Source organism: Rhinatrema bivittatum, chromosome 6 (assembly GCF_901001135.1).
Source record: "Rhinatrema bivittatum chromosome 6, aRhiBiv1.1, whole genome shotgun sequence".
NCBI lineage: Eukaryota > Metazoa > Chordata > Amphibia > Gymnophiona > Rhinatrematidae > Rhinatrema > Rhinatrema bivittatum.
This window is the reverse complement of record NC_042620.1, coordinates 64,591,834-64,607,830: the sequence shown is the minus strand read 5'-3', so window position 1 is coordinate 64,607,830 and position 15,997 is coordinate 64,591,834. Positions and strand designations below refer to the sequence as shown.

Sequence of the window (15,997 nt, the reverse complement as noted above, 5' to 3'; positions counted from 1 at the left end):
TTTGTTAGCAAAATGATGAGAATGCTAAAGATCAGGATAATGGACATTATAGCTGTATAAATCGGCAGAAGTGAGATACCCCTCTTGTAGAGTACTATATTCCAGCTAATCATACTTTTGAAGATCTGACATTTGCAGTGTTAAATTTTTGCAGTGTTAATGTGTGTTGGAGTGATTTGGATGCTATCCTCTTACATTGCGAACAGCAATGGATTTATGTTTTTCATACTATGTTTCTTTTAGGTCTTAATAAGGAGGTTGACTGGATTATGTGTTAATTGTTGGAGGCATTGAGGACCAATTCTAATGGGTCCATTATAAGATAGTAGATTATTGTGATGAATGATGTGATGTTATGTGATGAATTGGTTGTGTGGAGAACATGATCTAAAAAAGGGCATGGCTTTAGTTAGCCATTTTGTGAGTTTTTGAGACTATTGAGCCTCTATTGAATAGGTATGTATAGATTGATATTTGCTTGAGTTTTTTATTTGGATTGGATTTTATGATAAAGTGTTGTTTTGTTTGTACAGCCACTGGATATAGTACTCCTGACATTTAGGTGCTGAAAACCATCTGTGTTGGATGTGATGTGGTGCATTAGAAGTTTTGGAAATATTCCTTTAGATAAGTATTTGAAGTCTTGTTTTTCAAGAGTTTGTTGTTGTTAAACACAAGTTATTTATTTATAGCTTTTTTATACCGACGTTCGTTTGCACATCACATTGGTTTACAAGGAACAATAGATGAACGTTGTAAAAGAATAGGAATAAGAAATTACATTTCAACAATATAAGTGAACATGACACTTTCAGGGTGGTAAAGTTGCAAAATATTGGAGGAGGGTAAAGGTGCGCAGAGTGAGATCAAACAGTTGAAATGCATTTTTATATGCATAGTGTTAAAACATATGTGAAACAGCATTTTTATATACATAGTGTTAAAACATATGTGAAACAGGAGAGAAATGTTGTACAGGAGTTTTATAATGATACTTAGGGTTAGGAGGCTTGCTTGTAGGAGAAGGGGGAGTTATGCAAAGGTCTGTTTGGATAGCCAGGTTTTCAAATTTTTTTTAATTCTGTATGCTGGCTTCAAGTCTTAGTTCGGGGGGCATTGAGTTCCAGATAGAAGGGCCGGCAAGTAAAACGTGCTCATTCCCTGGTGGAGTTGAAGTGAATTAGTTTGGGTGCAGGTATGTGAATGGTTCCGTTGTAGGCGGATCTGGTGGGTCTTTTAGGGGTTTGTAAGTGGCGGGAGTCATTTAGCCATTGTACATTTTGATTGTGTATGGGCTTGTGTATTATTGTAAGACTCTTAAAGAGAAATCTTAAGTGAATTAGGAGCCAGTGGAGGTCTTTTAGAATAGTCGTGATATGATTGTTTCTTCGTGTGTTTGTGAGGACTCTGGCGGTGGCATTTTGTAACATTTGGAGGGGTTTGAGGGTTTTTGCCAGGAGATCTAGTAGTATGGTGTTGCAGTAATCTATCTTGAAGAAGATTATTGCCTGAAGGACAGTTCAGAAATCATTAAGATATAGTAGGGATCTTAATTTTTTTAGTACATGTAGTTTAAAGTAGCAGTCTTTCATTGTTGTGTTTATGAAATTTTTTTAGATTCAATTTGCTATCTAAGATAACATCTAGGTCTCTTACATCATGCTTGATCGTGTGTTTGGGATGGTAGGATTTGATTTCGGTAAGGGTCTTTTCATTTAGATTGTGAGATATTATTAGGAGTTCGGTTTTGGATGTTCAGGGCCAGATTCAATTGGGTCAGTAGTTGGTTGATAGAGGTGAGATAAGTTTCCCAAAGTTGGCAAGATTTAGGAATGGATTCAGTGATAGGGATTAGAATTTGGACATCATCTGCATAGATGAAGTGTGTGAGTCTGAGGTCTGATAGGAGTTTGCATAAAGGCAGATGTTGAAAAGTGTGGATGATAGGGAGGAACCTTGGGGCACGCCTCGGGTTACTTTGATGGGTACAGATTCACTATTTCCTATTTTGACCTTGTAGTGTCTGTCTTCTAGATAAGATTTGAACCTATTTTGGTGAGTCTGTCTATAAGAATTTTGTGACTGATGGTGTCAAAGGCTGCTGAGATATCTAGCATAGCTAGAATGTAGGATTGGCCATTATCTATTCCTTTTAGGAGAGTGTCGGTTATTATTTATTTTATTTTATTTATTTTTAATTTTTATATACCGAGGTTCTTATAGAGACTATAAATCACTCCGGTTTACATATAACGATAAACTGCCCAACAGTGATAAGGGGGCTTTACATAGAACAGTGGTACATATGGAACATTATAACTGGATGACAATTTAACATAATGATAATAAATAATATAGAATAGTTTTACTTGTAATTAATAAAATTATGTAATATAAACTGTATAATTTAAATATTTAACTTGGATATAGTGACATATTAACCATGCCAAATATAAATAATAAGATAAAATGAATTTTGAACTTAGAAATTGTAGTCCAGTTGCAGAGGAAAATATAAATAAGATTAATTTTTAGAACTCAAAGATTGTTAGGGAGATTAGTAGAGTTTCAGTGCTGAAGAATTTGCGAAATCCGAATTGCGATGGGTATAGAATGTAGTATTTCTCTAAGTGTTCGGTTAGTTGGAGGTTTACTACTTTCTCGAGGAGGTTAGCTAAGAAAGGGAGAATGGATATTGGCCTGAAGTTAGCTTGGTTTGACAGGGTTCAAGTTGGGTTTATTTAAGATAGGTTTGACTATGGCTTGTTTTATTGTGACTAGGACATTTCCATATGTTAGGGATGTGTTGATGATTTCAGATAGGGGTTTGGCTAGTATATTTGGTATAGTTTTTAGGGATTTTATGGGGATAGCATTGGCTGGGTGTGCTGCAGGATTTAATTTTTTTATGATTTTTTCAATTTCTTCAGAGGAGATGGTCACGAATGAGTCCAGGACAGCATTTGGGTTTTTTGGGAGGGCAATTTTGTTAGTATTAGATGAGGTAAAATTCAACTTTAGGTTAGTGATTTTGTCATTGAAGAAGTGGGCCAGGTCGTTGCATTTGGCTTTAGAGTCGTTATCAGATATTAGGGGGGGAGATGTTTTAGTTAGGTCGGCTACATAAGAAAAGAGGGCTTTGGCATTGAATTGGAAGTCATGAATTTTCTTAGAGTAAAAATTGCATTTGGGTGTCAGAATAGTAGTTCTTAGTTGTGCAGAGTGGTTTTGTAAGTGGTTAGTAGGCTGAGGGTTGGGCTGTTTCGCCATTTCTTTTCAACATTTCTTAGGGCGCATTTTAGTTTTTTCAATTCGGAGGAGTAACATGTTTTTTTGTTATTATGGGACGGGTTTACTTCTTTGGTTATTAGTGGACAGTATTTGTTGGCTATGTTGTTTGTGGTGATGTTCCATGTAGAGAGGGCAGATTCTGTGCTTGTAAGGTCTAGTTTGTTTAGAGCATCTGGAAGAGCTTTGATTAAGTCATCTATGTTGCAGGCTTTTCTGAATTGGATTGTAGAGGTGTGATTTGGTGGTGAATTGACAGTTTTGTTTATGGAGAGATTTGCTTGTATCATTGTGTGATCAGACCAGGGGACGGTTGTATAGTAGGGTGTTTGGGAGTTTTGAATGTGTGAGTTTATGAAAATTAAGTCTAGAGAGTGACCTGCTTTGTGTATGGGACAGTTTATGATTTGTTTGAAACCCATGGCATTAAGGGAGGTCAGGAAGGCTTCACAGTTGGGAGTTAAGGGAAAAGAGTCTACGTGTAGATTGAAATTGCTTAGGATGATGGCTGGGATGTCCATGTCTACGTTTTCAGTAATAAATTTGATTAGGGGGAAGGCATTGCTTTCGAGGAGACCTGGGGGGTATATACTAGACAGACTTCAAGTTGAGTGGATTTGAAGAAACCTATTTCAAATCTCGGTGCGGTATGAATGGTCTGGGGTGAAAGTCTGAGTTCTTTCATAGCTGCTAGTAGTAGTCCACATCATCTTTGGTTGTTCCTCGGAATGGAGATGATGTTGTAGAGGTGAGTTGGTAGTTAGTTTATGAGGACTATGTCAGTTTGTTTGAACCAAGTTTCTGTAAGGGTCATATGTCAGGTTTGTGGTCCAGTAGGATGTCGTTTAGAATAAGGGGTCTTTTTAACTAGTGATTGGGCGTTAAATAGTTTTAGAGAGAAGGCTGAGTAGCTGGGTAAGAGGGGATATCATGATTGGGATTAATGATCTAGGGTGAATGGTAGGATCTCTGTTGAAAGGTTTTCTGTGGTTATGTGTTAGGCTTTTGAACTTTGGTATATGATGTGCTTGCTTCCATGTTTGTTGAGGGATGACGGTTGTAGAGTGTGGGATGTAGCTGGAAGCTATGATAAATGATAAGATTGTATGTTTACTGAGCAGATACGGTCCAAAGGATATTGCGAGCATAAGACTGCAGAATGAGTTTACTGCACGGTTTTGGTTGATACTATAACTTTCAATAAGGCATTTTTCATAATTTGTAGCTTCATCAATTTTGTTTTGGGAAAACATCCACTTGTACATGTTGTGCCTCTCTCTTTTTTTTTTTTTTTTTTACAAGTCCAATTTCTTGTGCAAATCAGATGGGTTTTGCTTCAAAAGCAAATAAACAACCCACACACAGAAAAATTTTATCTTTATACCTTAGATATATATCTTTCTTTTTTATCTTTTTTATCTTTTTTTGTATATAAAGAGAAGATTTTAAGAAAATAATAAAAAGAAAAAACAAGCTTTGGAAAAACGCAAATAATAAAAAGAAAAAATAAGCTTTTGAAAAACTGATTAAAGGACTATGTGGGGGATGGTGGCGCTCATGATTACATAACAAAAATTGAACGAGACACCAGGGTCTGGTGTTCTTGTAATTGTATGAAGCATCACCATTCATCCATTAAATATTTTAAATAATTCTCTAATAACATTTATTATAGGCACTTATTAAGTTAAGTTGCGACTAAGTTGGGCATGTGTGAGGCACAGAAACAAAAAATAACAAAAAAAGATAAGGATAAAAAAGAAAGATATACATCTAAGGTATAAAGATAAAATTTTTCTGTGTGTGGGTTGTTTGTTGAGTTTGATATAGGAATTACCCTCACGCTTTGTGGATAGATATTGTTTGATTCAAAAGCAAATAAGGCATGACCTAGATTGTCACATAGTTTTATTTCGAAAAGTATACCTATCAGTACTAACTAGACACCCCAAAGCCTATGGCTATAGTCTAACTTTAACTTGGGTAGTATGATTATATTAGAATGTTAAGACACTTATACCCTAGTTTTTAATTGTTACTCCAGTTATACCCTTGTTACTCCAGTTATACCCTTGTTAAATGTAAACCGATCCGATATGGTTATTTACTATGAAGGTCGGTATAAAAAAAACTGTTAAATAAATAAAATAAATAAATAAATATGAATAAAAATGCAGCTTTATCATCTATGCTGTGTCAAAACCTTGTAAAACAGTTAATAGAGTCTGAGGGAATGTAACCTAGTATATTTAGGTTTATTTCCTGATTAGGACTTCAAATAAAAAATTATTACACATTGCCTTTTTCCTTAATTTTTATTATTTTTAAATTAAATATATTTAAAAAATGAACTAGTATATGTGCCAAAGTCATATTAACACATGACTTTTTCTCTATCATAGAACTTATTTCATAATAAAATACTGTTGCTATTTTCTGTGGTTCCACATTCATTAGCAAAAAATTGTTTACAACAAATCATTTAGGATGAACCTACTTAAAGCAGATATGGGGCAAAACTTAGTTTACTGTTTATTTTATTTCTGTGCCAGGATCAATTAAAATCTTTTTTATATATTGTATTGTTAAATATTTGTATGAAAAAATACAGTGTTAACTCTTTTTGTGCTAGGTTCATGCCAGAATGCAAACTTGCCCATTTTCAGAAGGTAGCTGATGTGAAGGGAAATGAAGATGCTTCTCTGTCTGTGGGCCTCCATTTCCAACAAAAGAATGATGCTATTAAGAATTTAATGGAAATCAGTGATTCAGGCTTTGAGTCTGCACTTAGTGATGCAGAGCCTGCTCACTGTACCACACATCAAGGAAGACCACATAACCCATTAACAAGATCAGAAGAAGAAATGAAGTCCAAACCATCAGAAGGAACAAATCCTTGTCAAGAAAAAGATAAGCAACTTGTAACTTATTATCCTGATAATAGCATGGCTAAAACTGATGATCAGCAAAGACCTTTACACATTGTCTGGCCTCACAGGTGGTAAGTGTTACTCCAATCAAATATATGTTTGCCTTAAATGTAATTGTAATAGCTTTATGTTGTTTCTTTGGTTTCAGGGGAATGTTGATGTGATGTGATAAACAGCTCTTCTAAATGACATCATTTAGTTTGTCTCCAATAAGCACAATAGTACTATCTGAATATTAGCCTTCTTTCCTACAGGGCAGTTAACTGATAAAATCTGCTGTATCCATATTCAAACAGTTTGTCCAGTTAGGTCTGCAATTTAGCTGAACAAACAGTTGGGCTTAAAAATTCCATTGCTGAATTAGCCAGGTACTTTTTTTATTCAGATAAAATTTAAATTGGCTAAATTGTAAGCATTAAGGGGGCGTTTTGAGTCCAGACTCACTTACCTAGATTATGCTAATATTTTGCATTATCTGGATAAGTCTTGTTGTAGCACAGACCAGTCCTAAACCTATCTGGATTACTTGATTTTAACTACGGTAGCTATATACCCATGGGAGTGGAAAAGTTGGTCTCTATAGCGTATTCGGACAGCCTATGGCTGAATATTGACCTAATAATGCTTGTCTGTCCCTTTCAGTTCCTTGGTAACATAGCAAATGACAGCAAATAACAATCCAAATGGTCATTCCAGTCTGCCCAGCAATTTCCTTAGGGTAGTAACTGACACTTCGTGCAAGTTACCCCATGCACAAATGTTACACCTACAAGTTACAGTTAGTTATCCTATTTCTTCATTTCCATCCTGTAGCTAATAGAGATTCCCTGTGTTTATCCTATGTCCTTTTGAATTCCATTAATGTTCTTGTCTTCATCACCTCCTCTGGGAGGGCATTCCATGCATTTACGATCCCCGATGTTGCTTCTCAGTCTATCCACTTAGAAATTAATATCATGAGCATTGGTTCTAGAACTTCATTTCCATCATAAAAGGTTTGAATTCTGTGCATCGTTAATTCCTTTCAGGAATTTGAAAGTCTGTATTATATTTCCTCTGTCCCTTCCCCACCCATCTCCTTTCATAAGTCTTTCAATACAGACCCCACATCATTTTTGTTGCCTTTCTGTGGACCACTTCTATCCTGTATTTATCCTTATGGAGAAACAGTCTCCAGAACTGAACATAGTACTCCAAGTGAGGCCTAACCAAGGGTATTCTAAGCTCCTTTTTCCTGCTGTTTATGCTTCTCTCTATGTAGCTCATTATCCTTCTGGCCTTAGCCACTGTCTTGTCACATTGCTTCACTACCTTCAGATGATTAGACACTATCATCCTGGGGGTCTGTCTCCTAGCCCATGCACACCAGTCTCACCCTTCCAAATATCTTTTTAACTGTTTATCCAGATTTATCCCATAGATGATAGAGTACCCAGTTACTCCTGGCTCACAATTCCCTTGTGCCCTGAACATGTTTGACACTCAAAAATCCATTCTTATTTTTCTTTTCTATGGAGAAACAAGTCAGTTTAGTTCATCTGAAATCTCAGGGAGGTTATAATACATTGCAATATCAACAAGTCTTTTGAGAGTTTCTCTGCCATTGGTCGACATCAAGTTTTCTGAAAGTAATCTTGCCATTGGCTAGTAATCATAACTGTATGAAAATTTCTAAACCAAAGAAATATCCACAGGACCACTGGCTTAGGTAAATAAATTACTAATTATATGTACCTAAATCAGCAGGCAAAATATCAATATATGCAAAAATTCCCACCTAAAACTATCTTCCGGGTGGGCCCACGGCGAATGCTAGGGCCCACGGCTTACCTGGGGCCATGGGCCCGGAGGCACAGTGATGGGCGCAAGCCTGCGCCATTGGGAAGCCCGGCCTCGGAGTGCTCCAGCGCTTCGAGGACAGGCGGGTCCGGCGTCATCGGGGTGCCCCGGCGCGTCCCGATGATGTCAGATGCATCGGGCCACGCAGGCGGTGGTCCCAGCGGGCCAACGTCATCGGGGGCCGACGCGGCCAGCCCGATGACGTCGGCCATTTAAACGGCATTTTGTGCCGCAGCCGGCCCCTTTTGCCCTGGAATACCCACGGGAGAAGACATACCGGCTGCGGCGCCACTCGCTCTGACCTCGTGGTCCGATCGCTGCCGCGGATTACGGCCCGGACCACGGGATTTAAAAAAAAAATACTAATAAAATAATTTGTTATTGCCACACTGGGCAATTGCTTATAAAAAAAAAATCTCAGAGCCAAGCAGCCGGCTGGGATGAACCGGCCAGGGACTAGCCAGCCACGCAGTGAACAGCAGCTGGGGAGAGGAGCCGGATAACCTGCAGCCTTGCCTGTCTTTTTACATCAGACGGTCGCGGACGGAAGGACCCCCTCCCTCCATACTATCCAAACCATTCAACGACGTAGTGAGTACGCAATCATTATGGGAAGGGAACAGAGAAGCAGGCGAATAGACCAGATGGGCTCCGATATGCAGGGCTCGACGAGCCGAAGGGGAACCCGAGGCACCCAAAGCCGAAGGGGATCAGGAACACCGACAGAGGAGGGAAAAGGCCGTGGAAGGGACCCTCAGGGGAGAAATAATGGAAAGGAACACCCCACAGCACGAGAACGTCCGTACGAATGGATGGAGCTTGAATCGTGGTGCTGCTAGGACGAGGGCCCCGCAATGAAGCAGGGGGAGGCTTCAGACTACAGTAGGCCGTATGAATAATGCAGGAGGTTCAACGCCGAGCACTGGGGATCAGACCCAGCCCTGCGGCTTCCCATATATACCACTTTTACCTCCCCCTCCCTGGGCATGCGGCCCTTGGATGCAGCCAGGCAGCCCTGATAGCTGGAGCAGTGGCTCGGGACCTAATGCATATCCACAATACCCGCAGTCAGCCTACCCAGGAGGGTTGCCATATCCACTATATCCATGGGGATATTGGCCAGGACAACAGCGTATGCGAGATAACCAAGAGGCAAAAGGAACAGAAGAAGGGAGTTCAACAGCGGTCGACCATGGAGGCAGAAATCGATGCATGTCAAGAGGGAGAAGGAGTTCGAGCACGGCGGTCAATAGTCAGTCTGAAAGAGAGACACGGCGCAGTGAGATGTCCAGCGCAGTGACCGATACTGACGGCGAAGCGGTAATATTACATGATGTCAGTGCAAGTGACCCAACTACAACAGAAGCAGGAATGGAGCAACAGCAGCTGGGTGAGTTACCCGACACTAATGTTTCTATTCCACAGCCACTAGCTGGAGCGGCAATAGCGCACGCGTCAAAAAAGAAAAGCGAGAAGTGGAAGAGAAAGTATAGTTCCACTTCCAGTGACAGTAGTTCATCTTCTGATTCGGACAGCGCAGAAGATAACATTATCCCATGAGTCCAGTTGACTCAGGACGAGATGATAGCAACCTTGATGCTGCAGAACAGCGTGGCCCCACTATGGGTAAACATACCAAGGAAGCTAAGACAAAGAATCAAGAAGAAAAAATACATCAACATATTCAGACTGATGGAGGGAAGAAGAACTTCCAGGGACAGAAAAAAGAAAAAAGGCAGAGATTCCATACCATATGACAATAAGACAATACCGCGCAACCTATGGACATGGACTAGATCATTTCTCAGACTGATGAGCGTGGTAACCAAATATGACCCGTACCAATGTGGACCGATGCTCGGATATGCAAACACAATTTTGGAAGCACAAAGAGCATATGAAATCTGGGCATGACTGAATTGCGACGAACGCTTCCACGAAAGAATGGCAGAGACCGGGACAATGTCATGGGCAACGCATGATATCAACTTATGGCTGAAGCAAATAACAAATAGGGCGGCTGATGCGGGCGTCCGTGGACAAATCGAGAACAGGGTACAATACAAGGGAGGGCCTACAAACAATACCAATAATGTCTGTGGGAGATTCAACAAAACATCGTGCAAGTTTAAGCACGTATGTCTCATATGCTCAGCGCATCATCCGGCCAGCAAATGCACAAAGAAGGCTGCCACTGGGAGTTCTTCCCCAGGGAAATGAAACAAGGCATTTGCAAAAGCAGCCTCGCCGATTCGACTGGACAGAATGTTAGAATGGCTCGCCAAATACCCAAGGAAGGAGAACGCGGAGAAGATTACCAGGGGTTTTGGCGAGGGCTTCCGAATTCCTTATCAAGGAAGGATCAAGGAATTTACAGCCAATAATGCAGCTTCTACAGCAAGACATTCTGAAATAGTACAAGACAAATTAAACATTGAATTGTCCTTGGGTCGAATGGCAGGTCCTTTTGCAACACCACCATTCAAAAGTATGGCATTATCTCCACTGGCAGTGATACCAAAGAAGGAGCCAGGCAAATATAGACTAATACAAAACCTATCGTTCCCGCCGGGACTCTCGGTAAATGATCACCTGCCACAGAAAGAATGTTTTGTGCGTTATGCTTCATTTGACTCTGCCATCACGCTTTTGAGGAGGTGCAGAGAAGCGGCAGTTATGGCACAGACCGACATCAAATCGGCATTTCAACTGCTGCCAGTACACCCATCCAGTTTCCCATTGCTGGGATTCAAGTTTTGGGCCATGTTTTACTTCGATAAATGCATGCTGATGGGATGTTCCGTGTTCTGCGCTTATTTTGAAGTCTTCAGTTCATTCCTGCACTGGGTAACGGAAAAAAGGGTGCAGTCGAACAATATAATACATTACCTAGATGACTTCCTGTTCGTTGGCCCGGCCGGAACAGGGATGGCGGCTCGCCTGTTGCAAACTTTCCAGGACGTGGCACAGGAATTCGGAGTCCCATTGGCACAAGAGAAGACTGAAGGACCAACCACTACAATGTGTTTCCTTGGCATTGAGTTGGATTCGGAAAAGATGATATCCAGACTCCCAATGGAAAAGATTCACAAATTACATGCTTTGATTGATAGGGCATCTAAAGCAAAAAGGATGACACTAAAGGAAGTACAGACAATGTTGGGAGTATTTAACTTCGCGTGCCGGGTAATTCCGATGGGCAGAGCTTTCCTGCGCAGGCTCGCAGCGGCAACAGCAGGGGTCAGGTATCCGCATCATTTCATCAGGATATCACAGCCTATACATGAGGATTTGGTGATATGGGTACTATTCCCTGAGCAGCTACAACGGAATATCGGTTTGGCAGGAGCCTCCGATATCAAGCCGGGACTTGGACATTCACTCAGATGCATCGGGTGGATGGGGATTTGGTGTGTATTGTCAGGGAGCATGGGCCACCGTGCAATGGTCGGCATCATGGGTTGACGAAGGACTAACAACTAATATAACATTCCTGGAATTGTTCCCTATATGGGTCTCTTTGATTATTTGGCGAGAGCGCTTGCAGAACAAACACATCGTATTCTGGTGTGATAACCAAGCAGTGGTGTCAGTTATCAACAGACAGTCAGCTAAATGTCCAAAGGTGGCTAACTTGTTTTGACAGGTAGTTTTAAGTAGCTTGCACATTAACACCACTAAAAAGGCGCAACATGTCCCGGGGAAGCATAATGGGGTAGCAGATTCATTATCTCGTGCTAAATGGTCTTTGTTCCACAAACAGGTACCCAGAGTGGACGAACTGGCAACTCCAGTACCGGAACAAGTATGAACAATAGGTTGCCAACCACGTTAGAACTGTTGCGCCGATCTGTGGCTCCCTCCACTTGGGACGCATATTGCAGGGGTTACGGGAAAGTATGCTCCTTCCTGAGACAGCATGGTTGGAATGAAGGACCATAGCAGAGGAGAACATCGTGGCATACATATCATGGGCCAAAGATGCAGGACTATCCAGGGGCATGGTAGTGAAGCAGCTGGCTGGGTTGGCATTCCTTATAAGTGCTCAAGGCTGGGGGGACCCTACAAAAGGATTTTTGACACGAAAAATATTAAGTGGTTGGGGAAGAAGTTTAGGCCACAGAGGGACGGGAGGCATCCCATAACCCACGAATTGTTAATATTAATATGGCACAAGCTAAATAGTGTATGTCATTCAGTATATGAGACACAGTTATTTAGATTAGCTTTTACACTAGCCTTTTTCGGTGCGCTACGCCTTAGCGAACTAGTGACTACGGCTAAGAAGGATGCCAGTCACACAGGAATGTTGATGCGGAACATCGCAAAGCGGGGGGACATTATGAGGATTTATATACCGAGGTCAAAAACAGATCAATCAGGGCGGGGAGTTACTTTGATATTAAGATGATCCCACAGTCAGGTGACTTGCCCATTTGCCAACTACGAAATATATTCTGCTGTGCGACCCAAAAAAGGGGACCAGCTACTGGTACACGAAGATGGGGCCCCATTAATACAATACCAGTTCTCGGCAATACTTAATCGTACTCTAGCGGAGCTAGGTGAGAACGCAGGTAATTTTGGTACACACTCGTTCAGAATAGGGGCAGCTACCAGTGTGGCGCAATAAAACAGATAGGGAGGTGGTGCTCAGCGGCAGTAAACTCATATGTCAGGCTGGATCGAGCCGCAGCATTACAACATGCTAATTAACTTGATTATGTATTACAGAATCGTGTCATAGGTTGGCACAGGTGTGGATCGTGGGGCACTCATATGTGCACTGGGCAGCACAGAGGGCACAGCAGCGCAGATACGGCCCTCATCTGGGCCTGGCACATCGGGGGGTAAGGATCACCTGGATGGGGAAGAGCGGAATGCATTGGGAGCAGCTACTATCCACACTATTGGTCAAGAGGGAGTCGATGGCCAGGCCGGACATTATAATAATACACCTGGGGGGAACGATTTAGGGGCATTGACATCTCGCCAGCTGTTATGAATGATAAAGAAGGATATAGGGGAATTGCAAGCAGAGTTCCTGGGAGTGACCATTTGCTGGTCAGATATAATACTGCGCAAAAAATTTGTAAAACAGAAATTATGGGAGAGAGCACGGAAAAAATTAAACAGACAGGTTGGAGCATGGGTGGTGCACAGACGGGGATGGCAGATACGACACGCATGGGCCGAGGAACAGTGCAAGGGTTTCTATCGGCAGGATGGGGTGCACCTGTCTGATATCGGGTATGACCTCTTCAATCATGAAATACAAGAGGCACTCGAAAGAATCTACACAGGGGTGTGCAATGGCTGCAGCTAAATAACTTCAGGTTTGGTGGGGGGCGGGCACCAGGCAAGTGTAAACACTACTTGGCACTGGTGGCGGGTACCCAGGCCAATAGAGAATTACTAGACATAGGTCAGCCGCAGGATTTGAAAAGGTTGTTGGTCAAAGGGGTGGGGCCACACTCGGAGGTAGGACTTGTAAACATGGCGGGGGGTCGGAGTGATGTCGTCTTGCTAGAAACAGTGGCGGGCCAACAAAGTGGGGCGTGGTCCCCGAGTGGCAAGACCAAAGCATTGGCCTGGGTGGAGGGGTGAATTGTTATGATAATGAATTCGTATTAACTGTATGTTAATAAAAACTGCTGCCGATTTACACCAAAAGAATGTGTAGTGTGCTATTATTTGTGTTTTGGAAAGAGGGTAGGATACCAAGAGGGCCAGAGAGGTGTCACGGCTCCCAGAGTCAACGGGTGGGCCCGCGGCGAATGCCAGGGCCCACAGCTTACCTTGGGCCGTGGGCCCGTAGGCACAGTGATGGATGCAAGCCAGCGCCATTGGGAAGCTCGGCCTCGGTGCGCTCCGGCGCTTCGAGGACTGGGCGGGTCTGGCGTCATGGGGCGCCCCAGTGCGTCCCGATGATGTCAGACGCATTGGGCCACGCAGGGACCGGTCCCAGTGGGCCAACATCATCGGGGGCCAACGCGGCCAGCCCGATGACGTCGGCCCGGGCCATTTAAACGGCGTTTCGCACCGCAGCCGGCCCCTTTTGCCCTGGAATACCCATGGGAGAAGACATCCCACCCACCCATCCCAAGGAACAAATAAAGCAGGGAAGATCATTATAGGGACGCGGGAATAATTGCTTCTAGGTATGTTGCAGCTGGAAAGGCGGGTACCCGGGCCAATAGAGAATTACTAGACATAGGTCAGCCGCGGGATTTGAAAAGGTTGTTGGCCAAAGGGGTGGGGCCATGCCTGGAGGTAGGGCCCCCTTGCTTGTAAACGTGGTGGGGGGTCAGAGTGACGTCGCCTTGCTAGAAATAGTGGCGGGCGACGAAAGGGGGGCGTGGTCCCCGAGCGGCAAGACCAAAGGAGTGGCCCAGGTGGAGGGGTGAATTGTTATGATGTTGAATTCGTATTAACTGTATGTTAATAAAAGCTGCGGCCGATTTACATCAAAATAATGTGTAGTGTGCTATTATTATTTGGGTTTTGGAAAGAGGATAGGATACCAAGAGGGCCGGGGAGGTGTCACGGCTCCCAGAGTCAACTATTAATATGCACTCATAATGAAAAGTGAGACCATCATATGCTCAATTGAAATATTCTCAAACCTTCCAATTAAATTTGCTCAGTGGTGTTTTTAATCACAGGTCTCTAAATTTATAATTTCATGCAGTGGTACTTATCTTTTATATGTGAATGCAGCAAAGAATGTGTCCCTCTTCAGAATCATGAGTCACCAAAATATTAAAAAACATATCTATTCCATTCTGTCCCGACATGGCATCCATGTTTTTGTCTGGATCTGCCTCACTGAGGCAGATACAGCTTGAAACACTATTGACCAAATTTAATTATAACATTTGAGGATACCGATTAAAAACACTACTGACCAAATTCAATTAGAATGTTTGAGAATATTTTGGTTAAGTATATGATGGACTCACTTTTCATTATGAGTGTATATTATTAGGAAGTTACAGATTTAGGTGGGATTTTTTGCATATATTAGGTAAATAAATTCTATAGTTTGATTAATTCCAAAACCAACACTCTCTTGGAACTTTACCAAAATGGACAAAATTCAATATCTTACTATCTCAAAAATTTAATAAAGAAATATCTAACAAATTTAATATAGAAAGGGCTGGTGGTTTCATATTGGGCTAACGCTGATACCCCCAGGTGATCATGACTGTTGTCTAGCTATAATCATCAACTTCCAACCTCCTTCCAAAGATTTAGTATTTTTTGAAAAAAAATGTTTAAGCAATTTAAAAACAGTGTTTGCCACAAGCCAAAAAATGAAAGAGTTCCATATATATAGTGTCCTTGTATATCCAAACCTCTTAAGTGACACAATCAACAATTATGTTTATAAATCCACGGCATTAAAAAATAGTTATACACTATCACGTAAAAGGGAAAAAACACGTGTCCATATGTGCCGGGTAGCGCGCGCAGGTTTAAAAAACTACCTCTTAGCGAATCAAGCCCTCAGTTATAAACTTCTATTTGATGCCAAATAAATTAGGATTTAAAGAGGTAAAATGTCCTGATAATCTTCCAGTATTGGGTAGAAACGTTTAATCTGCATGGGGCCTTATTACAGTTTACCTCATCCACAGATTATAGTCTGTTTATTGCAGAGATGCTGGGTTGATCAGTAGGTCAGATTTTTCTGAGAGCAACTGTTTGCAGGTAAAGCAATAAGTATACCACACCGACAGGGTAAATCGCCTTTTGCAGAGGATTTGACATCCAGCACATTAAAACTCTAGAATTTCTCCCAGATGATCTGCAGCATCTGGTACCTAAAGGGATTTTCATCTTTGACTCTAAATGTCTGAACATAAAATTTAGGGATTGGAAGTTGATGTGGAATCTGTCTTTGGATTTGTTTAATCAACTTCACACTTTCAGCA

At 41.9% G+C, this 15,997-nt stretch overlaps 1 protein-coding gene across 4 annotated transcripts in view; it reads left to right on the top strand.

The window, feature by feature from the left end:
- Nucleotides 1–15,997, top strand: part of GTDC1 (glycosyltransferase like domain containing 1) — a 710,677-nt gene that overhangs the window by 496,432 nt on the left and 198,248 nt on the right. For all 4 annotated transcript variants that reach the window (XM_029605412.1, XM_029605413.1, XM_029605414.1 and 1 more), the window contains one exon: nt 5,921–6,289. In XM_029605412.1, coding sequence (XP_029461272.1) covers nt 5,921–6,289 — 369 coding nt within the window. The remainder of the gene's footprint in view (nt 1–5,920; nt 6,290–15,997) is intronic.